Source organism: Ceratotherium simum, chromosome 9 (genome assembly GCF_057802395.1).
Source record: "Ceratotherium simum simum isolate JZ-2026a chromosome 9, ASM5780239v1, whole genome shotgun sequence".
NCBI classification, from domain to species: domain Eukaryota; kingdom Metazoa; phylum Chordata; class Mammalia; order Perissodactyla; family Rhinocerotidae; genus Ceratotherium; species Ceratotherium simum.
The window spans coordinates 27,099,922-27,127,377 of record NC_141908.1 but is presented as its reverse complement, the minus strand read 5'-3'; the positions used below and the strand labels follow the sequence as shown (position 1 = coordinate 27,127,377).

Here is a 27,456-nt window from a genome sequence, read left to right as displayed (position 1 = left end):
GTCGACCCCTCTATCTCTGCTTCCAGGCAATTGCTGATCTGCTTTCTGTATTGTAGATTGGTTTGCATTTTCTAGAATTCTTAGTAGTGTGTTTTGCTTAGTGCAGAAGATATGTTCTTGAAATTTGATGGTAAACTGATTTTTTGTAAAATGACTATATGTTTTATTATATTAAAATTTTTGAGATGCTCAAATAAAGTTCGGCTGGTACTATTCCTAACATTTTTTCTGCCTTGTTGCCTCTCTGTAATAACTTAAATCTATATTGCATGTAACTTAATATATAAAATCCACTCATGGTGCATTATTTTGTAAAGCAAGTTATCCTTAATCCTTTTGTAGTTAAACTGTTACTTTCTTGTTTGTTTTTAAAAGATGGTCAACAATTTAAGAAATAAAAGTCTACAGATCTTATTGTCATTTGAATTTAATTTCTTTCTTATTCCACAGTTGTCACTCAGTAGGCATTTTAACCTTGCTCTGTAAAAGACCATTTGCCTTATCCTTATGCCCTCCTGCTCAGACATCTGGGGAGAGGAGAGTGAGGATGGATAAAATAGCTCTTTACTTCATAACATTCTGTTCTTTGTGACTCCTCTTACTCATACATAGTCTATTCTGAAAGCATGCTGAAAAGTAGTGGTTGATCTCATGGAGAAAATAGCTCTACCAAGAAGAAATATTAGAATCCTTTTATGACTTTTAATTAAATGTTGAACTTTGACTCCTTTATATAGAAAAGGAAAGAGTTAAGGATCCTTTGCAAAAAAAAAAAAAAAGAATCCTTTGCATATTAGAAATAGTGGAGTTTTCTGGTTTTGCCCAGAAAAGTTCTGTTTCTAGAATTTGTGCTGCTTCATTTATTTGTCATTTTGAAACTAGTTCTAAATAAAAGCCAAACATTATGAAATGTTTTTTCATATTTGCTCTGCCAAACATATTTAAATTTCTACTTAATTTGGAAATCCTATATTCACATAAAGACAAATAATCCTAATTTTAATTTATTTATAGTAACAATTTGGTTCTACAACCAAATCCTTAAGTAACTGGCATTTTGAAATGATAAATCTGGATCTATTAAGAAATCCTAAAGATCTACATTTAAACACTGCCTCACTGAAGCCAGTCAGACAAAAGAAAAAATGTTTCAGAAGTCAATTTGAGAGACAATATATGTGAGATGGGACTAAACAGCAATGTGATAAGAGAGCCAACCTGAGAACTTCTATTTTATGTGAGTATTATCTTTCTCAAAACTAGTCAGTCAATACTCTTTTTTTTTTTTTTTTTTTTTCTGAGACCATTTTTAGAACTTCCTCATTTTGAGGGATTGTCTTCAGAACAAGTGTATTCCATTCAGCCTATACTGTGAATGGCTTACATGTGGTCCTCTCTTCAGCAGGTTAAATCAAAGGTGAAAACAGGCATAAACAGTTACCTGTGTTACAAAGGAGATTGCACTAATGTTTTAATGGTGGCACATACAAAGTACAGTGGGGAGGGAAAAACTAATTCTGGCTTAGATGTCAGGGGAGGCTTCATGAGGTGACACTATTTAAATAGAGTGATGAATAGCATTAAAATTTGTATTTTTTTCCATTTACAAAGTTATTTCCTTTAGAAAATTTGGAAAACCAGAAAAGCATTGACAAAAGAAAAACTCTAAAATTACCATGATTTTCATAGGCATTACATTTTTTGTTCTTCAGCTATATTTTGATTTATCTTTTTTTCCCCTCAATGACTTAGCCCTAATTCCCAGTTTGTTAATGAGTGCCAAAATTAGAAACCAAGTTTTCTGACTCTTACAATATTTTTTATTTATTAAAAGAAAGTAGTAATTAAGCCATTTTGTTGTCTTTTATACATATACTATTTCTGCAATTTCTGATACACACTATATAAACATAGGTATTTAGTATAATTAACTACAGGAAGAGGAATTTTTTTCTATGTAGAATAAAGTTGTTTTGGGATTGACATGTCATTTTTCACTTTATAATATCAACATTTCTCTCTGTTATTAAATATTTTTCTGCAACTTCATTTTAAATGACAACATAGTCATTTAACTACTGTGTAGATATAATGTAACTTATTTAACCAGTCACCTATTATTGAACATTTAGATTGTTTCATTTTTTTGCTTTTTACTGTTATGAAAAACACTGTTGAAAACATCCTTGTGAACATGACTGCTTCTTTTAAATTAATTCTTATTTTGTCAAAGTAATATGTTCACCTAGTCTAATATTTAATTGTAAAAGGGCTATTAGAAAATACAGTGATTCCTTACTCACTCTTTCCAGTCTCCTCTAGAGGCAACCATTTTTAATCCTTCATCTCTTTCTTCTAGTTATTATGTATCTCCTTATTGCTAAGTTGCATGTGCACACATTGCTACCTTTTGATTCACTTATTTTAGACATTGTTTGTTGACATTATATATTATAGTCTTTGAGGATTTTTCTTCATTTTACCGCCATCTCTTCTCTGCTTATTCCCAATATTGTTAGATTACAACTTTTGATAATTTATTTTTAGCATTACCTTTTTATAGTATGCAGATATTATTTATAACTGAGCATTGTAATGAACTCTGATGAAAAGTTTGCTTCTGATTTTTTGTTTTTCATGAAGTTAGTAATGCCTTGTTTTTTCATTTGTCTAGTTTCTTTGCCCCTCTTAATATTTCTTCCTATATCTTCTAGGAGCTTCTTAGTGTAAGTTTTCATGAAGTGAATCATATTGGATAACTTGTTTCAATTTTTTTCTTGAATATGTTCTTCCTGGAGCCTTCTATCTCATTTTTAGATCTGTTCTCTCCCTGTGATTTTCCATTGCTGTTAAACTGGGAACTCCTTTTTCCTTCTCCTGAATCTCATATTGCTTTCCTTCTTATTGTCTTACTCTTACATTTTTGTGGTACACTATATATCCTGTAGTAGTTTCCTGAGAAAGGGGTATGTGAGAGAAAAATATCTTTATTTGGTTTTCTCACTCAATCAATATTTTGCGTGAATAATAGTTGGAATTCTCTTTTCTTCAGAAGTTTTGAAGGAATTACTCCATTGTTTTCCTGCTTGCTATTGCCAAGTCCAAAGCCTTTTTGATTCCTTGATTTAACTGTATAAGAAAAATAAGCAGAAGTGGAATGTCTCCGTATAAGGGTATCGTATTTTTAAAACTTTAAGGATGGGGAAGATGAAAAAGGAATTCAAGGCAGAGGGACTGGCAGAGGCCAGGTGACAGCAGAGTGTCCACTAAGTTTAGAGAATGAGGACATCTAGGTCCATGTGAGGGCAGTGTGGGATGCAGTTGGAACATGGTAGATTGAGGCTCGATAGTGGATGCCCATGGCCTGGAGATCTGAATTTGTTTTGTAGGCACTATTTCACCCAGCTGTCGTCAGTTGTATGAAGCCTTCCTTGACTTATGGTAAGAAAAATGAATTGACCTCTGGTTTATGCTCTCTTAGTACTTTGTGCGTGCATGTGCGTGCATGCATGTGCACGTGCACGTGCACACACACACAAACACCCACACACGTCTTTAATTAGCTATGTGCCTGCCTCCCCCATTAGAATAGATCTTTGCATAGGGGAGTGACATGATTAGGTCTATGTTAAAGAAAGTATAGCGGGTCAGTTCTTAATGTTCATGGCGATTGAGATGCCATTGAAAACTGGAGGATGGACAGGAGGAAAAAGGAATTAAAGGAAGAAAGAAAAGAAAGTTATTGTATTGTCCAGATTTGAAGAAATGAGACTCTGATGAAATAGTCTGAGAGTGGGAGGGATATTTCTTCAGGCAATTGTATTCTTATCATTCCCATGGGTCTAATCATTCTTAATTTTGGAAATGCTATTTTATTTTTATGAATTTTGTACATATTTTGGTTTAATTTTTCCTCCTTTTTTAGTTCCTTTGAAAGTAGTCTGAAACAATTTTAACTTTTGCTTTTATTAATTTTTTAAAGACCAGTGAGGTTTTGGTTACATAAGTGGTGATTAATATTAATGATGACGTGAAATACCTTCTTAATTCTATTTGGTTAAAGAAAAAACACTAAATAGGGAATTTTTGATGAAAATAATTGGTAGAAATCTTATATTATCATTTATAGGTGTTTTCTTATTCTGATGGAGTCATTGCCTAAGAACGTTAATCTTATTTTACCAGAAAGAGATTCTTTCCTAAGTAGATGAAGTATGAAATGTTAAAACTTTCTTTACTTTATTGTTATAGAACATGACTTAACTTCTCCACAAAATTTCTATATTAAAAATAACATCTTTGTGGGCCGGTCCGGTGGCATAGTGGCCAAGTTCATGCACTCTGCTAAGTTTGTGCAACCCCGGTTCTGGGTTCGCAGGTTCGGATCCTGGGCACAGACCTACGCACTGCTTATCAAGCCATGCTGTGGCAGGCATCCCACATATAAAGCAGAGGAAGATGGGAACGGATGTTAGCCCAGGGTGAATCTTCCTCAGCAAAAAGAGGAGGATTGGCAACAGATGTGAGCTCAGGGCTAATCTTCCTCACACACACAAAAAATCCTTTCATCAAGTCGAATGATTACTTAGAATAAGTAAGAATTAATTAAAGGTTTTGTTTGTGTGTTTGTTTATAAATTGATTGCTCAAAAGCCAGGCCGTATATTTTTATTTTATTTATTTATTTATTGTGAGGAAGATCAGCCCTGAGCTAACATCCGTGCCAATCCTCCTCTTTTTTGCTGAGGAAAACTGGCTCTGAGCTAACATCTGTGCCGATCTTCCTCTACTTTATATGGGACACCGCCACATCATGGCCTGACAAGCGGTGCATCAGTGCGTGCCCGGGATCCGAACCTGGGCTGCCAGCAGTGGAGCGCGTGCACTTAACCACTACACCACGGGGCCGACCCCATATGTTTTTATTTTAAAGATGCCACCTATAACAAACTTCAGATGCTTTTTGTTTGGTTGGTATTCTACTAAGAATAAGAGACTAATGTATTTAGGAAATTTTCATAATGCTGATTACAATTTATTAAGCACTCACTGTGTAACAAGCCCTGTGATGAATAGTTAAAGGACACTGCTTCATTTTAAAACACTCCTGATAAAGGTGGGTCTTTTTTATCATTAGATGAGGAAATTGAAGCACAGAAAGGTTAAGTTTCTTGCCCCAGATCATGCAGTAGCAAGTAGTAGAGCAGGAGATGTTTGTCTCTGGTTTGTGTGTCGCTTTGGTATTAAGTATTATTTCTTTCCAAGTATGGGAAAGATCTTAAGGAATATTAATCCTGTAAGTGGCATCACATGTGAATGGTATATACACCACCGCTATCATCAGATAATGATTTTGTTTGCTAATTTTCTGTAGTAGATAATTTCTCATATCTTTTTTTGGTCCTTCTAAAATTGTATACCCAGCACTGGCCACTGTCTTTCATGAATGAAAAAAGATGGCCCAAAGTAAGATTATTATTTAGTTAGTTTTTTTTTTTCTTTCCTGTTTAGAAAATAACAGTATTTTCTTTGAAAACTTGCTGTACTCCTGCAACATTGGTATCCTCTTTGGGTATCCACCCAACGGTTTGGTATTTTATCAGATGTTTTGCAGGGCTTCAGCAAGTCGTTACAGTGAACGTCTTCAAGAGGCAAGGCAGTAGGCAGAGCTTTGTAGCTCAGATACCTGTAGAGATCAGCACACCTGCCCTGAAGCAAAAGAGTAATTAGTTGCTCTTATTCCCTTGCAAACTTCTCCAGTGTTGTTGCACATGAAACACAAAGATCACAGCAATGCTGTCATGAGCTCCGCACTGTTGGAATTGTTTATGCCCATTCAATTTTTAATATTCCTATAAGACATTTTGATGGGAACCCTGAGCCCAAAGGGATTTGCATGCTTGATCAAACCTGTGATGATTTAAATATAGAAATGAAGAGAAACCTTTGGATTACATTGACTGTTAACTTTTAGAACAGCGTTAGTGGATAACATTAACATGATACTTGAGGCAAAGTTGTGTTTGATCAACCTTCACAACTTTTTTGTTTCCTGACAGCAGGTATTGCTTCAGTAAATCTAAACAAGTTCCTTAATGCTTATAGATCCAAGTGCATGTGGATAACTGGATGGCATGGTCTGAATATTTTAAAAGATAATTTTATACCAACCACTTTTATTGAAATTGACCTCTCAAGTACCAACATTTAGTCCTATCACGTTGTCATATACAGGTTATATTATTAAAGAATGAGATGATGGGTGATTGAATTTTAGTAAATACAGTGGTGTATATGAATTGGATATATTGGGGCCAGTGAAATTTATTACTCAAAGTATTTGGAGGTACTCTTGTTTTAATTTTAACACTATATGTGTCCTGGATACTACTTGGGATGAAAGCTAGTGTTTTACCAGGTGACTTTTCAAGTAGTTTTTAACTCTGGGATTCAGTCTTTGATTATATTTGTGTAAACTATTAATAAACAGCTTCACTAAAGATCCATTACTAATTCTTAAATACATTTAGTTTGAAAAATGCTATAATTTCTAATATAGCAAATTCAGTTCACATTTATTCTGAGAAAAAATAACCCTAGCACCTCATCATTTAGGCATAGTGTGGTGGATATACGTGCTTCTTACATTGGTTCTTAGAGACAAATGGGCATTATGGAATTGTCAGATTATAGATGAACTAAAGAAGATGGTATACAGCACTGACAGAATTGGAAACTTGAGATGCTACTGAATTCAGTCAGCCCATTGTGCGTCACATTTTCCTTCATTAATACATAGGTAGAATCTTCCAGTGGGTTTCTGAGCATACACGTATTCATTAGTTTTTCAGCAAAAAATGAAATGAATGATGCGAATGTTAAAAAGCTTACCTCTAGATTGTGTGTTTGCCTGCCTTTCTTAGCCATAAGTAAGCCTAAATGTGGGTGGAACTGGGGATGCTCCACCTGTGAGCTGATGATTGTGATCCTAGATAAACAAAGTCCTTTTATATGTTATTTGTGGAACATTTTGGCTAGCTTGTACCCCATTGACTTTCAGGAATTTCACAAAGTCATTCCTAAGAATTGGTCTATCTAGAGTGGCCTTCGAATTCCTAATAATTTTATATATATTGCACAAAACATTTGGCAGTCTGTTTCTTCCATCAATGCTCCATGTGCACTGGGCCGGTATCTTATTTATCTTTTTATCCTTCGTGCCTAATTCAATGCGATCAGTCAGTGTTGGTTGGATTAGTGAATAATTGGAAATACTGTGTAATGCATATGAATAGCCCACGGAAACATCATGGTAAGGAGTGGATCATATTTAACACTTTTAGTAATACAAATGACTTTTTCTCCTGCTTATTTTTTTTTCAGGCTAATCCTCAGTTGATTATTTTTTTGTACCTATGATTTGAACTTCAGCTTTTTACTGTCAGTGCATCAGAAATATTCTGTGAAAAAACTTTTTATATTTTTACTGTACTGAAGCTAAATTCTTCTTAGTCTGAGCCACATTCTGGACACATTTTAGCTTACTTAGCTTTGTTTTCTACTATTCTCTAACTCTCTTTCTCCCTCTGTGCAGGACAGACTGTTCACTCTGTTTCAGGATAAACTACACTTCTTCCTGCATCATGCCTTGGTCTCTGAGCTCCGATCTCATGAACTCCTGAGTTACTTCTGTTTTTGACTCACTGGTTTACAATTGAATCTTGTGTGTCTGTATATTTTGTAAAATGGGTGTCTCCATCTAGCTTGTAACTTCATTACTATGACTTTTAAATTTTAAAAATTTTAATGTTTTCCTTTCTGGTATATGGCAGAATGTTAAGTACTTTGTAGTCACTCAGTAAATACTGTACATGCTAGTTAATCTCTAGCTTTATAATAGGAAAATAAGCTTCTTCCCAAAGAAAGCGAGAGAGACAGAGACAAATAGGAGGGAAAGAGGGAGGGAAGATGGAGGAAGAAGGGAAGGAAGGAAGGAGGGAGGGAAGGAGGGTAGGAAGGAGGAGAGGAAAGAGGGGAGGAAGGAAAGAGGGAGGAAAGGAAGGAGGAAAGGAGAGAGGGAGGGAAGGAAGGAAGGAGGGAAGGAATGGAAGGCAGACCAGCAGGCATGTTTTGTGGAATAGGGAAAGAGCAATGATTTTGGAATTTGAAAAACTTGGGTTTAAATTCTGATTCTGTTTACTCACTTTCTAATCTTGGATGAGTTTCATAATCTTTAGGTGTAAATGATGCTAATATCTACCTGGTAATCTTGTCGAAAGGGTTAAATTATATAATGTATATCAAGTGCTTATTAGCACGTTCTCTGGCACATGATATATATTTAACAAATGTTAGTTAACTGTTATTTTGCATGTGAGGGAAGTGAAGTTTAGAGAGCTGACCAAGGGTCATATAGCTAGTAAATTGTGGCGAGATGATTGATACCCAGGTTTTTCTTATTCTAAAGCAGTATTTTTCAATTGCTTCATGGTCTTTTGGCTAAGCTTGAGTGTAAGGCAGTGTTTTTCGAACATTAGTGTACTTCAGAATTGCCTGAAGGGCTTGTCAAAATATAGATTGCTGGGTCCCACCCCAGAGGTTCTGGTGTAGTATGTCTGGGATGGGGCCTGAGAATTTGCATTCCTAACAAGTTCCCAGCTGCTGCTGCTAGTCCAGGGGCCACACTTTGAGATCCAGTGCTCTATAGCAGGATTTCTCAACCCTAGGTGAACATAAGAAATCCCCTGGGGAGGTCCTAAAAGTTACTGATGAAACCAGAATCTCTGGTTGTGGGACTTTTTAAGTATTAGCTTTTTTTTTTTTTTAAGCCTTCTAGGTGATTCTAATGTGCAGCCAGAGTAGACTCTTGCAGTTTGCCATTAGAAATCAGTACCAACCAAAGTGCTGGTCTTGACCACCTCCTAGGTACTCTGTGAAGCAAGACCACATTAGTGTGTTGTTTTTGCCCTGTGATGATTGAAAACAATTGCTCCAGCCTAGAATTCTTTTATTATTTTACCTATTCTAATTATTTGTGTCCATTGCTTGTGTTTCTCCATCCAGTTTCACCCTCAAACAATGTGTCTTGAATACTTACCTTCACCAATCTCTAGGGTGGATTTTATGTTAATATTTGGCAGAAGCAACTATTCAGCAATAGTTGAAGAACAAAGTAAATAAAGGAATGTACCTAATTTTTAAAAAAAATAATCACTTTAGCAACTTACTGTACTTTTAGAGTTCTGACTATGAGTTTGTTCTTTTTTCAGAGATGCTGTTGGAAACCTTATATTTTTATTTTAGGGCACCCAGTTACTGGTTAGAACAAAGAGTGATAGTTATGCACCCAGGAGCACATAAGTAAAAATGCAGTAGCTTAATTGGTAAAAGGAATCATTTCTTCTGTTATATGATTCAGTCGATAAGTATATACAAACCAAGGCATGAAATCATTTACTGGATAAGAGTGGGCAAAATACCACATAATTTCATTAACCTTTAAGCAATGAAATTATAAATCCCTATGCAAATGATTAACGTTATCATTGCCTATCACCCCCTTTTGATACCTACAGACTGTTAATTCTTCTCTGTCCTGCTGAGTCTTATTAAAACTTCTGACTGATGTACTTTTATTAAAAGGTTTAGAATTTACCAATTTAAAACACTTGCTTCACACTATCACCTCTAATTTGACTAGGCCATTAAACACAGTATTTTGCAAAGGGAAAAAGTCAATAGCTGTTTCTTTAAAAAAATAATAAATTGAAATGAATGTTAAACTCTGCTTAGAGGTGAGCAACTGCTATATACTACTAGGTCTTTTGATAGTTGATTTGTTCCTTTAGTATGCAAATTTTAGGTTTACAAAGATCTACTGCTTTTATTTAAGAAATATGCCTGGAGGCTAGATTGGTAAGCTTTAGGGAGATATCTGGTTTGGTGTGAAATAAATAGTTGTTAAAGGATCACATGAATTTGATCCCAGAAGATGAAGAGTAGAGCTGAGACAGATTGAGAAAAACTGACTGTATTTCATTTCATTTGGCTAAAAATACCACTAAATTAAAAATGAAGACACTGAATGATGGCAACACAAAGCAGGTTAATGCAAATAAGCTTTTTGGGAGGTGATTTTGTGAAAAGTTCTGACTTATAAGAAGTTTAAAGTAAAGGGCTTACTACATCCCAAACCAAAAAAGCTTGGCTCATCACTCTGGAAGGCCAGCCTCTTGAGAGCTTTAGAACTTTGGGAGGGACGACCTTCCTTCTCTTGGCCAAGGAGGAGGGATTAGGTCACTTTGCTGCGGAGTCAAGTCAGCAACATCACTTCTGGTCAGTGAGATGACAGATGTCATAGAACACCCTCACATTCAAAAGAAGAGGACTCAGGGTTGCCGCTATCTTGGGTTGGAGACTATAGGTATTCTGGTTTGCAAGTGTTAAGTAAATAATTTAATAGATTTCTGGCTTTGGGGAAGTTTTGTATCACTGATCTTTTGTGATCTCTTGCTTCCAAAGAGATTTTTTTTTTCCTAAAACAACTTTTAAAAAAAGTTTATGAGGGGCTAGCCCTGTGGCCTAGTGGTTAATTTCAGCACACTCAGCTTCAGCGGCCTAGGTTCGGTTCCCCGGGCGCAGACCTACATCACTCATTGGCGGCCATGCTGTGGCGGCGACCCGCATATAAAATAGAGGAAGATTGGCACAGACGTTAGCTCAGGGCGCATCTATCTCAGCAAAAAAAAAAAAAAAAAAGTTTATGAAATATATATTTCTATACTGATAGCTTGTAGAATCCTCTTTTTTTTTAAGTGCTTCTTTCTGTTTTTTTAGATGTTTTTAAGCACGTAGTCTCTCAGAGATAGAATATTTGAACGGCATTGTCTAGCAATTGAAATGACCTCTGTGTATGCATGTTTGTTGTAGATCTCTGGTGGTGGACAGTGAGGTGCAGAGGGCAGGGTCACGTGATGATGATATGTGCAGGTGGAATGCTAGTCTTTCACTGAGGCTAGAAATCCCTAACTCTTTTATCATCAAAGACCCCTCTGTGCAGCTATATGTGTGTGAATAAATATATTTCCATACCTTTTCCTATTCAGCATCATTTTATTTATTTTTACTTTTGCACTTCAGGATTATTAAAAAATTTTTTGAATAGTCACTATGTTCACATGGTTCAAATTTAAGAAGTACCGAGGGCTATGAAATCTCTCTTTCCTGTACCTTAGTCCCCTAACACTCATTTTCTTTATACACGTGTAACCAGTGTTATCATCTTTTTATGTATCCTTCTATAGATATGTATATATATCTAATCAACATATTTATTTTTGCCCATGTATATATTTATATATTTACCTTGTGAGCTTTGTATTTTGGAAGATTTAAAAAAAATGTGAAACTGCATTTAAAAATTTAGGCTGTATAACCTTATTCAGATAGGAATTCTTTCTATAAGTTTTTTTGAACCATTGAAATTAGTTCGAGAACTAACTCTCTCCCCACACACATACACACCCACACAACTTTGTGAAGCAGAGTTACATGCAGGTCTTTGGAAGATTCCATGGTTATGAATCAAGGCCTGACTTTGCTCTGCTGCCTCAGTGGGCATACCATGTTTCTGAGGCCCATACTATCTTCATGTCCACACAGTAATGTTTTCTTCTTCTTGAGAATTCTCATTTGGACCTTGGGCTCAGAGCAGACTCCTTTGTGTTTTCTTTCATTATTTCATCCTGTACTTGTCTCCATTCACCTAGTTTTGCTTCTAAATTTTCATTTTCTCTGAGCTTTTATATTTATATGTTTATACTTGGTTTTATTTAATGTGCCTTTTTCCGATCTTATTTGAGTGTATAAGTTTAAGAGTACTGGGAACCATCTAAAACTGAGGCTGTTTGGTTCTTTTAAATTTTACTACTATGAGTCAGCAAAAGGTGTAGTGATTAAGAGTATGGGACCTGGAGCCAGATTGCCTGGGTTTGAGGCCCAAGAACATGACCTTAGGCAAGTTCCCTAACTTCTTTCTGCATTGGGTTTCTTACTTTATTAAATGGAGCGTAACAATATTATCTACTTTAGAGATGTGATGATTAAATTATATAATATAGTTGCATAGTATGTATCAAATGTTACCTGTTTGTATTTTTATGATATAGTTGTGATTATATTTGATTTTTACAGGGTATAATTTAGTATTTTTGACATTATAATTTTGAGAATATTTGTATGTGTTTTAAGGAACCTCTATAAACCTTAATTCCAGGACATAGCCTTTTTTTTTAAACAATAAGAATGAGTCTATAAGCTATCAAGATAAAATAAAAACTTCTGGATGTGTGGGTGACTTGAGTATAAGAAAACAAGATCAATTCTCTCTTTTTCCTTCCTTTGTTGCTTGAGAATAGTGTGTGAATTTTTTTTTGCATGGTGTTCTTTTTGTGTGTGTAGACCAGCACTGTTCAATAGAATTATGATGCAATAATTTTAAATTTTCTAGTGGCCACATTAACGTGAAAAGAAATAAGTTTAATTAATTTTGCTAATATATTTTATTTTACCCACTGTATCTAAATTATTATCATTTCAACATATAATCAATATAAAATTATTGAAATAGTTTACATTCCTATTTTTGCATTAGGACTTTGAAATCCATTGTGTGTATTATACTTACAGCACATCGCAATTTGTGCTACATTTCAAGTGCTCAGTAGGCACATGTGGCTAGTGGTTACAGTGTTGGACATGGGGTATAGGGTATAAACTACTTTTAAATTTGTCCTTTTAACTTAGGGAGGGTTTTATGATATTTTGCAACAATTGATAAAGCTATCCGCATCTAATAGGCAGATAGAAATGTTAAGTTTCTAGTGTGAAAAGAGAGGTAGGGGAGGGGTTTGGATTTGAGAATGATCAGTGAATATATAGACGGTAATTGAAGTCTTGAAGTCAGGGGCAGAAAGAAACCATAATATTCCTAAGCATAAAGCCCTAGGGAATTCCTAGAAATGGAGCCAGGGATAAAATAGTGAAAACCCATAGACTAGAGATGCCTTGAAAAACAATGCAAGGGAGTTTTAAAGAGGCATGATTGGTGGGAATGCCAAATACCACAGTCTGGCAGAATATATAAGGAAATAGGTAAGAATACAAGGAAAATAGGTAATTATTTGGTCATTGCCAACCTTAGCTGTGGCCATTTCAGTAGAGTGATGGCTAAGGAAGCCAAATTGTGGTAATTTGAGTGTTGAAAGGAAGTTGAAGGGAAGACAATGAGCCTATATTATTGTTTTATGCAGGTTGACAGGGATAGTTGGTAGGGTTGAAAGAAGTGTGTTATTGATGAAGGAGAAGGAACAGTGGAGAGGAAAAGATTGAGGGTAGAGAAAAAGAACTAAACTGCTAGAATGCTTTAGAAAAGACATGAATGAATAGGATTCAGTGTACAGGTAGAGGGATGAGTATTGGAACAGAAAAGGGTCAATTATGAAAAAGGAGTGAGCGTTATGAGATAGGAGAATTTTGTATGATAGAGTAGGCTCTTTTGCAGGCAACAGCTAGTTTAAGTAGCAGACAGCTAGCTGGTTTAAGCAAAAACGGATATGTTGCATGCTACTTAATTTCCAGAAGTGCTAAGGAACCAAACTTGACTGTTAATAAGCTAGGAACAACACAAGCCAAGGGAAACATGCAGTTATACAATATTCTAGTAGCAAATTCACCATCACCTGCTACTTGGAACCTACGATACTATGGATCATTTAGTAGAATATTTACGTGATTGTCTCAGAAGAACAAATTGCCTTCACTACAAGATTTGATCTCATTGTAGGTGGTCACCACCTTGATGTGCTCACTCTGCCTTCTAAGTCTTACATGGATTTGTCTAGCTGGTTGAACCTGGGTCCCTTGTGGAAGCATGATGCAAGAGCATCTGGGAAATGTAGTTTTTAGCTTTCCAGGCCCTATAACACGGGAAGTTAGAGTGCATGCTAGAAAGGGGTTAGAGTGCAGGCTGGGTGGTTCTGGCTCTTGATCTCCCATGAGTTGCAGTCAAGATGTCACCCAGGGCAACAGTCATCTGAAGGTTTGACTTGCCTGGGTCATCCACTTACAAGATGGCTCACGCATAAGACTGAGTTGATTCTGGCTATTTGGCAAGAGGCCATGTGGGCTGCTCCGTTGGGCTGTTTGAGTGTCCCCGTGACATGGCAGCTGGCTTCACCCGGAGCAAGTGATCCAAGGGAGCAAGGAGGTAGCCCCAGTAGCTTTTAGGACCTAGCCTCAGAAGTCAGACACCCTCACTTCCACTGCATTCTGTTTTTCTTTCAGACCAACTCTGGTACAGTGGAAGAGGGGACTACACAAATGCATGAATTCCACGAGGTGAGGATTTGGGGGCCCTCTTAGAGGCTGGCTACCATGTCCCTCCCTGCCCCAACCCCACCTTTCTTTAACAGCAGAAATTGATCAGAAATTGTTCAGATTTGTCTGTAGAAGCAAAAACCAAAATTCTTTTAATTGAACAGAACTTGCCACGAATTTGTATAGATGTGATTCTTTGTTAAATATTAATGGTACACAGTGCATAGTGTCCTCCGCCGGTTTTTTAAAATAGTCAGAAATGCTGTTCAGTTACTTGTTCTCAGGCTTCTCTCTCTCTCTCTCTCTCTCTTTTTTTTTTTTGGTGAGGAAGATTAGCCCTGAGCTAACATCAGTTGCCAATTCTCCTCTTTTTGCTGAGGAAGACTGGCCTTGGGCTAAAATCCATGCCCATCTTCCTCTACTTTATATATGGGATGCCTGTGACAGCATGGTTCCATAAGCGATGCGTAGGTCTGTGCCCAGGATCCAAACCTGCGAACCCTGGGCTGCCAAAGTGAAGTGTGTGAACTTAACCACTACACCACCGGGCCAGCCCCTCAAGCTTCTTTTCTTACGACAGGGCGTATATCATAAAATCATAACTCAGTCTGGGTGTGTGTGTTTTGATGCTTGGAGATAATGAGGTTGTGATCCTTTGTCTTCCACAATAGCTCTCCTGTCCTCATCTCTGAAATAAAGAGGTCTGACTACTGTCCCTATGGTCCTTTCTCCATCTTAATTCTCTAGACCCTGGCTAACTTTGAGAATTAGAGTGAACGTGTCTGCGATGTACTAGTTAGATGTAGGCCATTCTCCAACGCCTCGGTGACATCATCTTGTTTATTTCTTTCATACCATGTATCACAAATTGAAATGATATCGCTGGTATACTTGTCTCCCTGCATCCTTCCTCCCTTCCCCAAAATTAAGCTTCAGCAGGGCAAGCTTTGTCTTGTTCACCACTGAATTCCCAGCACTGGGTGCAATGCCTGGTACGTGCTCAGAGGTGAATGTCTAAATAAATTATTACTATTATTATTATTATTATTTGAGGAAGATTAGCCTTAAGCTAACATCTGTTGCCAATCATCCTCTTTTTGCTGAGGAAGATTGGCCCTGGGCTAACATCCATGCCCATCTTCCTCTACTTTATATGGGACGCCGCCACAGCATGACTTTGATAAGCGGTGCGTAGGTCCGCGCTAGGGATCGGAACCTGCAAACCCCGGGCCACCGAAGCGGAGCGCACAGACTTAACCGCTACGCCACCAGGCCAGCCCCTAAATAAATTACTTTTTGAGAGAATATACTACGTGATCATTATTTGCAACAGGCCATCTCAAAAGGTTTTTTTTTTTTTCTCTCCTACTTGATTTATGTTTTTTTGGCCTTTCTCTTATTTTTTATTATTATTATTTTTTGGTGACATCGGGATCATCTCTGTGGCTGTGAATGCTTTCTGGAAGGTTCTGTAACCTGGTTTCTTTCTGATATAGGTTATTCTGACTCCATGATTACTGTTTAAAATAATTCTTTTAAGAGATGTGTTTGGCAAACCTTCTGATTTTGTGCTACGTAATCTGTTTGGGAGCCACATTTCTTATTGCTTTGATAGCTCTTTCTTGTTGCTTGTCATAAAGGATCCTTTTTGGATGAGTTACTATGTCAGTTTTGACCCTGTCAGTATCAATATACTTAAGGATTCTGACTTTAATATATACAGAACAGGAAAGTGACGATATCCACCCTTGGGTATATGGTATTATCTTATTCTCTTCACTGTGCATGACTTGCAGAGAACATAGGACTGTAAGTTAAGTAACAGTTTAAACTTGATGTAATGCTCTCTCAGGAAGTAGTGTTCTTAAGATGTTTACCCCAAATCTACAAGTGTCTGTGCACCTTTATTGTTTCCCTGGGGGGAAAACCCCAAACCTGGACTGATTATTCATATGCATTCCAACCTGCCTCTGAGATTTTAGACTAACCTTAGCAGAGGTTCTTGACAGTTTTTTGGATTTTAGACCTTTTTGCAAATCTAGCAAACTATTGACCCTCTCCCCAGAGAGATATCCATTTACAAAACCCCACAAATTTTACATATATCATTCAGGAGTGTGTGGACTCCTGAAGGCCATCCATGTACCAAGGTTAAGGACCTCTAATCTGAATCATTATTATTGTTATTATTTTTTGAATTATAATTGATTTGGGAAATCCATGGAGAGACTGAAAAAAAGCTCTTATTGGTTAAGACTCAGAACATTTCTGTTCTTGGAGGTTCTTCTCCCATCTTGGAATATCCGGGAATCAGACTACTAGATCATTCAAGTCAAGACCTCTTGTCTAGGTCAGTTTTCAGAATTCAGGCTGGGTTTACTTTGAAGATAACTTTATCTTTTTCGTGATCTCACAGGTACCTCTGCATTAGCCAGATTGGACATATGTAAAGAGGGTCATCAGTATAGCTGGATCATCAGGTGAGCAAATGGGACTTCATTTTTTGTTTCTCCATCGATTCAGTCCTCTGGCAGTGTGTGGTCATCTACTCTTTACTGCAGTGTGCGTCAGTAAGATGATAAATATTTCGAAAGAGAAGGAAGCAGCCTTCTTAAGTTTTACCAGATCCTCTGCTGCTTGAAGTCAGATCTCTTTATTTTTATTTTATCTCATTATTATTTCATATACACATTTCTATAGTAGATAAAAATTTCCCACTCTTCGTTTTATGTATATACTTTGGAGAGTTGTGGATAGCTCTCATATTGCTCCTTGGTTGTCAGCCAAGTACTCCTAGTCTTTCTTTGTAATTCAGTTGGCTTGGCTGCTTTTTCTAGATTTTTCTCCCATTTCGTCTGCATCATTAATAAACAGAAAAAGCAGGCTATTGCCTAGCTTCTTCCACACCTTTCATTCTTTTTGCTTCCTGGTTTTGCCTCATACTCCTTGTTGAACTAAAGCCAGCCAGACATCATTCTCCGGACTACTTTGGCAATGCATGAATGCCTCACCTACAACTATCAGTGTCCCATGCAGTAATAGCATCAGCAGTATATCCTAGAGGAAAGAAAGGACATGTAAAAGGAGAACAGTGAGGAGCAAAATAATGCGTTCTTTGATTACATGGCAGACTTACCCTTGCCACCCAGAGGAAATCATTGTACCTGAAGCCTTTACCACAGGTTTTGTCGTCCCAGAGTGTTGTGCACGGGCACTAATTTGAATAATACGAGAAGCGTGTATATTGTTTGAAGTTTGGCCGCTGTTCTCACTCGATTTCTTCCCCACATTCTCCCTCCCCCACTGTCTTTCCCAACACTGATCATGACTTGCTATCAGAATCTGTGGCCGTGAACAAAACGGGGCAGGGGATCATTTTGTGGGAAATTAGACAGGCTCACGTGGTAAATGCACCATGCCTCCATGTGTAACATCTGAGGCAAGTGCTTTAGTTCTTGCTCTGTCTGTAACAGCCGTTGGTCTTCTTTTAACAGCTGATTCAGTAGAGATATGCAGGAGGAAGGGACTACTAGACCTTTGGTGCTATTCATCAATGCTGTATTAGTTTCACAACTTGTTCCCCACCTGATTGTCAGGGAGAAGCATACTGCTTCTAGATGATGCTGAGCTTAGTGTAAAATATGCCAGCATGAGATCTGGGCTTGTCACAGTTCATTCTTTCTTTTCATTTGGTTTGTAGAAAATGGACCGCTACCTTTACTTGTGTTGTGCATTAGAGAGAAAAAGGTCATACCTCTAGGAGCTAATGGCTTATTGGTGTTTTTAGTCACCAGATTCAGGTAGTATATTTAGTTGAAGCTTACAACAGCACACACTTGGCTTTCTCACTTGTGTTAGCTTTGCTTCTAGTACAGAATTGAATAGGATAGAGGAGACGGTTTTCCTGTTTGTGTCTGTGGCAACTTTCTAGATGATTTGTGGTTTAATTCTTTAAACATTTTTGATCATTTATCACCTCTTTCTCTGTAAAGGCATAAAATATTCAGATTCTAATGTTATAATCTTTTAATCAGATTATTTAATTTTGGAGAAATCAAGGTCAGAATAGCAACTGACACAGTTGCCTCTGAATAGTGACCTAAAAATTATAACACTTATATTAGTTCTTTTTTGTCAGATTTTATGGCCTTTCTTCATACAATCAGATTTTAAATAAGATTATGTGATTGTGAGTCATGTACTTCTTGGTCTCTGGCCTCTTAAACAGGTAAGTATATGACTTGGACCCCTTTGAAGTCTGATTTTTTAAAATGTTAATCTCTCACATGGCTTTTCAACTGTCGACAACATTGTACTCACGCTAATTTCTTTAGGCAATTGATCCATTCTTCAGCATAACTTTTGTTTCTTGGGTCTTTTCAAGACCTGTCAAAGAAAACAAAATGCTAACCTGACTTTAAAGGGACAAAAAATTCCTCCCCTCTGTACTATGTTATTCTTTGTTCTCTATGTGCATCAAAGTGACAATCCCACACTGTCTCAATTGAGGGAGTCTAGCACAAAAATAAAAAACAGCCTGGCACTGTTCTAGGCTGGCAGCCAAAATGTTTTGTGTAGCTTGGTTCTGGTGGTAGTTTTCATAGGGCGGAGGGTCTACCCTCCCAGCATCACTGAAGAAAGGCGAGCAGCCTTAGTCTTTCCTCCTTACACCATTTCTTTTCCCTCATCTTCCTCTTTCTTCATAGACGACCATCATGAAAAAAATTTTTTTCTTAAATAGAAACATCATTCTCCTTACAACTTCCACATTTAGTAAATGGCATTGTTTCTATAGAAGCTTGTGCTAAATTTGCCTTTTCCAGCTCTCTTAAAGATTTCCTTCACAGTTGCATTTTTGCCACACTTTTCAGAAAACCCTTCTGAATATTGCTAACTTTGGCCATGTTGACATGGTATTTTTGATTGGTTGGAATCTTGTCTTGCTTCACAGCTTATTACTTGAATGGAAACTCTTGAGTGATATTTGCTTGTATTATATGGATTTTTATGCCAAGATATCTCTTGCTGAGACCAAAAATCCTCTCATTGTTTTCTATTTTTGTCTAAAACTCAGGGTCAGTTCATATCTTTTAAAAATCGAATACTCATTTTTAGAATGTCTGATAAGTATTGCTAGATAAGCAAGTGAACTTCCATTAAATGTGCATTTAAATTTTTTTCCTTTGAAGTTAAAATGCAAGGTAAAACAAGTATTTTTAAATTTCTCAATTCTCTCTAAATTATAGTTGGTGACCTACTATTACAAGGGGTATGAAAATGTGGCATTGTAATTTTTAAGTGATGATTTGAGCAGGAGACTAGATTTTCACTATGAGCAAGCATTCTATGAAATTTCGTAGAATATTCCGCAAAATGTTAAAAGTGTTTTCTGTTGTATTAGGCAAAAACAAATGATTTACTTTCAAGCGATCTGTTTTAAGAATTAATATTGTTCAATCAAGATAAGAATAGTTCATTAAGCAGAATATGTTTTCTTAGGAGGAGATTGATATTATTTTGACTGATTTTTATTTTAAAAATTGTCAATGATTTTTGGCAATAAGAAAATTACTTTGGGAGGAAAAACTCTTGTATTTTCGTAACAGTGTAACAAATGTGACTGAAAAGAAAGTAAACAGTGGTTCGTGTTAGAATTATTAATGTGAAACATTTTTATATGCCATATATACTGGGAAATATATTATGGCTACATTAGGATAAACTTGTACAATCAGTTGGGTTTTTTTTCCAGATTTATTTTTAATTGAGAAAATGCTTTAAAATCATTAAAAGGATTTGTAGAACAAGTATATTAAAAGTATGCATTAAATAAACTCACCTGTTATTTTCTCTCATTCTCAAGACAGGTTCATCAACATCTTGGCTCATTACGTTAACAAAACAAACAAATACTCAAATTGCTTTGTGTGTATAATGCACATGTAATAAATGCTACGATTCCCCTGTTTTTGTTTTTTAATTGTATTTAAGTGGCTTTTTCTGTAGAGCAGCTAAAATGAGTATGGGTGAGATGCCTGTTAAGTTATATTAATTAAATATTTAGGTCAACATTTTAAGCTTACGAAGTATGACATTTTTGAGAAGGAATGCCAGTGAAACTGTTTTTTTTTCTCTTGGACCAGTTAAGTGCATGACTGTCTGTCTTGAATCCTCTGTGCCCAGGTCTGATAATATTAGAATTGGTGGTTAAAGATAATACAGACAAAAAACTCTTACATTCTGTGTGTTCACGTATGTTGAATAATGTTTGTTGTATATTAAATACTATTCATTCACTTTAAATATTACATTTTTCTCCACTGGTATAATTTTTATTTGCAGTTACACTATCTCTTCTGTGGTAAGAATATATCTTTCAGTGACTTAGGAATTGCAACATGAATTGTCCTATTTATTTGTTTATTCTGTCTATACGCAGAGGCATAGTAGAAATATATTTAAGACCTATAATGTTTGAGCAGTTTTTTTGGTAAATGCTGTTGAGTTTTTCATTTTTTCCAGGTAATATATTCTATAGTTTTGTTTAATTCAGAACACATATCAGAACTACTATATTTTTATAGTTTGATAATATATAGTTTACAGGAATTATGATAGAGTAACTTAATCATTATATTTGTAGAAACATAGAAAAATAAATTTATTAAGGGATGCCAGCAAAGTTGGATAGATTTGGACTAAATTTATTATTTTAACTAGGTTCTTGTTTTATTATATTAAATACCATGTTTATAATTATAACTAGTATTTTATTTCATTTGAATAAATCAGTACAGATTTTAAACATAATTCCTCAGTAGGGGATTTGAGTATCTTGTTTGATATCAAATATTAGTAACATATAATGACAAATAGTGATTTCTAAGTTGATGTGGTCAAAAATATGAGTGATCTTTCCTTAACCATATGGTACATACTTCAGTGTTAAAATTCAATAGAGAGTATTTCATGAAAGAGTATGTGTTAATTCAGTTTTTTTATTTCGCCCCTAATTTTTGATACATTTTAATTCCTCCTGCCTGACATCGTATATTATCATTCTGTAGAATACTTTCACAAGTATTTCATATGTTTTCTGTGGCATCTCACACTGCTCACTTTTTATCCATAGTACCATATGAGTTCCCCTATTTTCAGGTTTACGCTGCATATTTTAAGCTGCTGATAGTGTAAGTAGATTGCAAGGTAAAGTGACATTTAGCTTTTTGAGCTAGTCTCATTTTTAGCATGAGAGCAGGTTGTTGTTGTTGTTTTTTTTTCCATCCTAAATCTTCTCATATTTCCCATTAAAATAATCTTACTAACATGGAACAAAGAAATTCAGAGATTTGGCGACAGCAGCAATTGAAATGCATCAAAAAGTGGCTACTACAATACAGCTTTATTAATGAATGATCTACATTGGTTCCAGCTGTGTCCATGTGATTAGGCCTTCACCAGGCAACAATGGGTATTTCCCTATTGCTTTTATTTGATTTCCAAGAATGTGTCATCTGTTACATCAGCCCCTGCCAATATGCCTCCTGTAAAAGTGTTTTGTTTTTTTCTCCTTCCAAATTTCTGAAGCATAAGTTGAATACCCACACATATCCCTGCCGAAATATTGTTTCTAGTGAATTGTGGCCTAGGTTTGTCTGCCTGGTGCTGCATACCAAAATTTCAGAATATAAATTAAAGTAAATGTTTATTAAGTTTATCAGTACATTTTCGGAAGTGCGGTTGCCTGGTAATGCTAAAGATAGACTATTTTCACTTTTACGTTTCCATCTTAATATTTTATTACAGTGGTATAATGTGTTATAGAGGTGGACAAGCTTGCAGATTGAAATGGGGATCGTCCAGATTGTTCCCTTCCCTGGACCATATGGTATAGTTCTAAAAGCCTTTTGTACGCTGTCTGTTCAGTTTATTGTAAACTCAATCTTTAGTGCACCTAAAAAGATAACCAAATAAAAATAGGCCTGAGAAGAAGAACTTCATATCATGTAAGGGCCCTAGAAATATTTCTTTTAAAGAAGATAACTGCAGGTGAAATTGAAGTTGAGATGATATAAACAAAGGAGCCTTGTCATTCTCTGAATATCCTTTTGAGTTCATATGGATTGACTTTGAATGCTGGTTTTAAAACAAAGGCATTTGTTACCTTACTATACTTACTATCCTTATTTATCCCATTCTTGCAGTCTCATGAAGAAGAATGTAGTTTTTATCTATTTTACAGAGGAAGCCTCTACCTATGAACGATGCCAAGGAATATATAAGTTCCAGGTTTTATGAATATATAGGGTTTTTTTTGTCTGATTTCACTGAGAATTTAGGGCTAGAATTTTCAGTAATTTCACCCTTTTAGTCATTACCCATACTTAGAGATAGTTGAAAAATTTCTAATTCCTTTTCCTTTTCCTTTCTTTCTTTTCCCCCTCTTGACCTATTATGGTTCCATAATTCTATTTTAGGAAAATAGGATAAGCAATTTCTTATCCCATATGTTAAGACTCTTTAAAAGCTGGGAGTGAAAGTGATTTCTTCTGACTCTCACTCCCCTTTCTTCCAAAGTAAGCTACTGTTAGAGAAGAGCATTAGACATTACCCATTGCTTTTTGGCACAAGAGATTTGAAGCTGAAATTCTACCAAATGGGAAAAAAAAAAGGAGAGCCTGTGAAGAACACGATTCTTTACTCTGTCATTACCCTGAACCACTGAAAGGGTAACTGAGAGGAACTCAAATGTTATTGGAACGTGTAATTTTCCTTTGAATAGCCACAGTGAAATACATTTGAACAAAAGGGCAGAAGAAGTATATGTGGCATATGGAGTTGATGGTGATTGAAATTAATGAATCTTTTCAGCACTGTACAATATGAACTATCCCGGGAACAGTGCACATCTAAAAGTTTGCAACAGAAACTTAGAGAGAGATTATTACCTTGGGGGGTTACTAGAGATAGGTGGAGTATCACAATAATATAATAATGCTAGTAAATTGGACATAAAATATTTTTTGGTTATATATTTTTCAAGTTTGAGAAATTTTCAAAAACAGAATTACTGATTTCAAGTTGAGAGGGTGTCTTTCCTATTTAAAAAATACTATCTTGTAGTCTTTCATTTATTCTGAAGCAGTTTTCTAAAGTGCTCACACAGTTGGAATCATAGTTTATATTTTCAAATAAGCTAGGTTCCTCCTTCCTTCTCTCTCTCTATTCTCCTTCCTTATTCCTTTCTTCCTAACCTTCAGCTATTTATTTGTATGTATATATTACATATATGAATGATATATACCATACTATAAAAAATGTTATTTTATAGGTTTGGGAATTGAAGGTTTCAGTTAGGAAGAGAAATAAAAATCTTATAATGACTATGCACAAATGGATTTCCATGGAGGAATTAGAACATGTTTATTTAAGTAATCTAGATTACTGAAAATTATAGAAAAATTGTGGAAATGCACTTTCAAAATTGTTTTTATTTCTTCGAGCTGGAGAAAACTAGATTGTAGCCTAAATCAAGGAAGGAGGTTATACAAATAGTCTAACTCAAATATCTCCTCCTTGCTGTAATTTCCTTTTCATGGTAAAAATGCCTCTGGTTCCAAGTACAGTCATGTGCCACATAAAGACATTTCAGTCAATGATGGACTGCATATAGGATGGTGGTCCCATAAGATTATAATGGAGCTGAAAAATGCCTATCATCTAGTGACCTCATAGCCATTGTAACTTCCTAGCGCAATGCAGTACTTACGTCATGCGCTTGTGGTGATAAACGAACTTTATAAACTTGCTGGTGTAAACAAACCTACTACACTGCCAGTCCTATAAAAAAAAAGTATAGCACATACAATTATGTACAGTACATAATACTTGATAATGATAATAAACCACTATGTTACTAGTTTATGTATTTACTATACTATGCTTTTTATCATCATTTTAGAGTGTACTCTTTCTACTTTTTAAAAAAAGTTTACTGTAATACAGTACACTGTGTTATGCTGGCAGCAGCCTCATACATCTCATGTCTAACGCATCTCTTGATTGCATCATTTTCTCCTGTACTTGACTTAATCTCATGTTGTTTTGTTCATCATGGCCCCTAATTGTACAAAATCCACTGCTATTGTTGCCAGTAAGAGGCTACGTCCAATGGTTTAATTTTGATTAAGGACTACGAAGGTGGAAAATCAGTGATGGTTTTTGCTCGCCAGTCAGGCATGTCCCATTCCACGATAGCTACCATCTTGAAGAACAAGAACAAAGTGATAGAAGCCATTAAAGGATGTGCTTCACTGAAGGCAATAAGACTAACAAAAATTCGAGAAGGGCCTATATCAGACATGGAGAAACTTCTAATGACCTGGATTGAAGACCAGACATAGAAGTGTATCCCTCAACACTATGATGATCACAGCCAAAGCAAAAAGTTTGTCTGCAATATTGAAAGAAAAGCCCAGACCCAACTACGGTGTTAAATTTACTGGTAGCTCTGAGTGATTTAAACAATTCAAGAATCGTTATTCGGTACATAATGTGAAAGTGAGTGGTGAGTGTGTGAATGCTGATGTAAAGTGAGCTGAAGAATTTTTGGAAACTCTAGATAAGCTGATTGTGGAGGAAAACTACTTGCCAGAGAAAATATTCAATATGGATGAAACCACCCTATTCTGGAAACGGATGCTTGAAAGAACTTTCATCCTTATGGAAACCAAGTCAATGGCAGGTTTCAAGGCTTTTAAGGACAGGGTATCAGTCTTGCTTCAGGGCCATGTTGTAGGCTACAAATTGAGACCATTTGTGATCTGGCACAGTGAGAGCTCCAGGGCCTCCAAGCATATCAGTAAGCACACACTGCCAGTGTACTACAGGAACAATAAGAAGTCAAGGACCCAGCTCCTCTTCCAAGATGCCCTCCTGAACTGCTATGTCAGCAAAATGGAGAAGTACTGTTTCGAGAATAACATACCTTTCAAGATTTTGCTTATTGTTGATAATGCTCCCAAGCATCCTCCTTTTATTGGTGATATTCATTCCAATATCAAAGTGGCATTTCTGCCTCTAAACACCACCTTTTGGATCCAACCAATGGATCAATGTGTATAGCAACTTTTAAGGCCTGCTACCTGAGGAAGACCTTGGCCCAGGCTATAGCTGCAACTGAGACACTGAGAAGACAATGATGCAATTCTGGAAGGATTACAACATCTATGACTGCATCAAGAACCTTGCTTGGGCTTGGGATGATGTCACCCAGGCTTGTATGAATGACATCTGGAAGAAGACACTCAAGAGGTTCATCTATGACTTTGAAGGATTTGCCAAGAATGAGGAGGTTGCAAAAATCAACAAGGATGTGGTTCAGATGGTAAACAACTTTTTTTTTTGTGAGGAAGATCAGTCCTGAGCTAACATCCATGCTAATCCTCCTCTTTTTGCTGAGGAAGACCGGCTCTGAGCTAACATCTATTGCCAATCCTCCTCCTTTTTTTCCCCTCAAGCCCCAGTAGATAGTTTTATGTCATAGTTGCACCTCCTTCTAGTTGCTGTATGTGGGACGCGGCCTCAGTATGGCCGGAGAAGCGGTGCGTGGGTGTGCGCCCAGGATCCAAACCCGGGCCGCCAGTAGTGGAGCGCAGGCACTTAACCGCTAAGCCACGGGGCCGGCCCTGGTAAACAACTTTAACCTGGGTGTGGATGAGGATGACATTGAGGAGCTCCTGGAGGTGGTTCCTGAGGAATTGACTAATAAGGGGTTGTTGGAACTGGAACAGGAATGCATAGCTGAAGAAGAGGCAAGGGAAAAGGAAACTTCAGGAGAAGAAAAAGAGGAAGCCTCAAGAATATTTACTTTCGAAAAAGTGAAAGATTTAGCAGAAGATTTTGCAGACTTCAACAAGCTCCTTAAAATATTTGAAGACGTAGATCACAATGTGGAAAGGTTTTCATTAATAGAGAGGAATGTTCATGGTCCATTATCTGCTTACAAGCAAATCTATGATGAAAAAAAGAAACAGACTAAGCAAACCACCACACACATATTTCTGAAAAGAGCAATGCCCCCTCAAGAACAGCATCAGGCAGGTCCTTCAGGAGGTATTCCAGAAAAAGACATTGTTATCATAGGAGATGACAGCTCTATGCATATTATCGCCCCTGAAGACCTTCCTGTTTGACAAGATGGAGAGGTAGAAGAGAGTGATATTGATGATCCTAACCCTGTATAAAGCATAGGCTAATGTGTGTATTTGAGTCTTAGTTTTTAAAAAAAGTTTAAAAAGTAAAAAAAAAATTAAAAAGTAGAAAAAAAGCTTATAAAGGTATAAAGAAAGAAAATATTTTTGTACAGCTGTGCAATGTTTAAGCTAAGTGTTATTACGAGTCAAAAGTTAAAAAAAATTAAAAAGTTTATTAAAAATTAAAAGTTTAAAAAAGTTACAGTAAGCTAAGGCTAATTTATTATTGAAGAAGGAAAAATGTTTTTTTATAAATTTAGTGTAGCCTAAATGTACAGTGTTTATAAAGTCTACAGTAGAGTACAGTAATGTCCTAGATCTTCACATTCACTCATCACTCACTCATTGACTTATCCAGAACAACCTCCAGTCCTGCAGGCTCCATTCCTGATAAGTGCCCTATACAGGTGTACAATTTTTTATCTTTTATACCATATTTTTACTGTACCTTTTCTATGTTTAGATATGTTTAGATACACAAATACTTACCATTATGTTACAATCGCCTATAGTATTCAGTACAGTAACATGCTGTACAGGTTTATAGCCTAGGAGCAGTAAGTGACACCATACAGCCTAGGTGTATAGTAGGTTATACTATCTAGGTTTGTGTAAGTACACTCCATGATGTTTGCACAACAACAAAATTGCCTAACGACACATTTCTTAGAATATATCTCTGTCATTAAGTGACACATAACTGTAGTAGAAAAATCTTACTATGACTTAAATGAGTAAGGGTTTTATTTGTCTCATGTCATAAGAAGTCTGGAGGCAGTTAGTTCACAACTACCTGATGCCATCAGGGACCCAGGTAACATCTTCCT

General features: G+C 36.2%; 1 protein-coding gene across 9 annotated transcripts in view; it reads left to right on the top strand.

Annotated features, from left to right (window-relative positions):
• QTMAN (queuosine-tRNA mannosyltransferase) overlaps positions 1-27,456 on the top strand; it is a 410,331-nt gene that overhangs the window by 90,361 nt on the left and 292,514 nt on the right. For 7 of the 9 annotated variants that reach the window (XM_087435132.1, XM_087435126.1, XM_087435130.1 and 4 more), the window contains exon 2: positions 16,792-16,855. In XM_087435132.1, coding sequence (XP_087291258.1) covers positions 16,792-16,855 — 64 coding nt within the window. Of the gene's footprint in view, positions 1-14,342; positions 14,397-16,791; positions 16,856-27,456 lie in introns of all 9 variants that reach the window. The other 2 variants (XM_087435128.1, XM_087435127.1) reach the window with 1 other exon arrangement.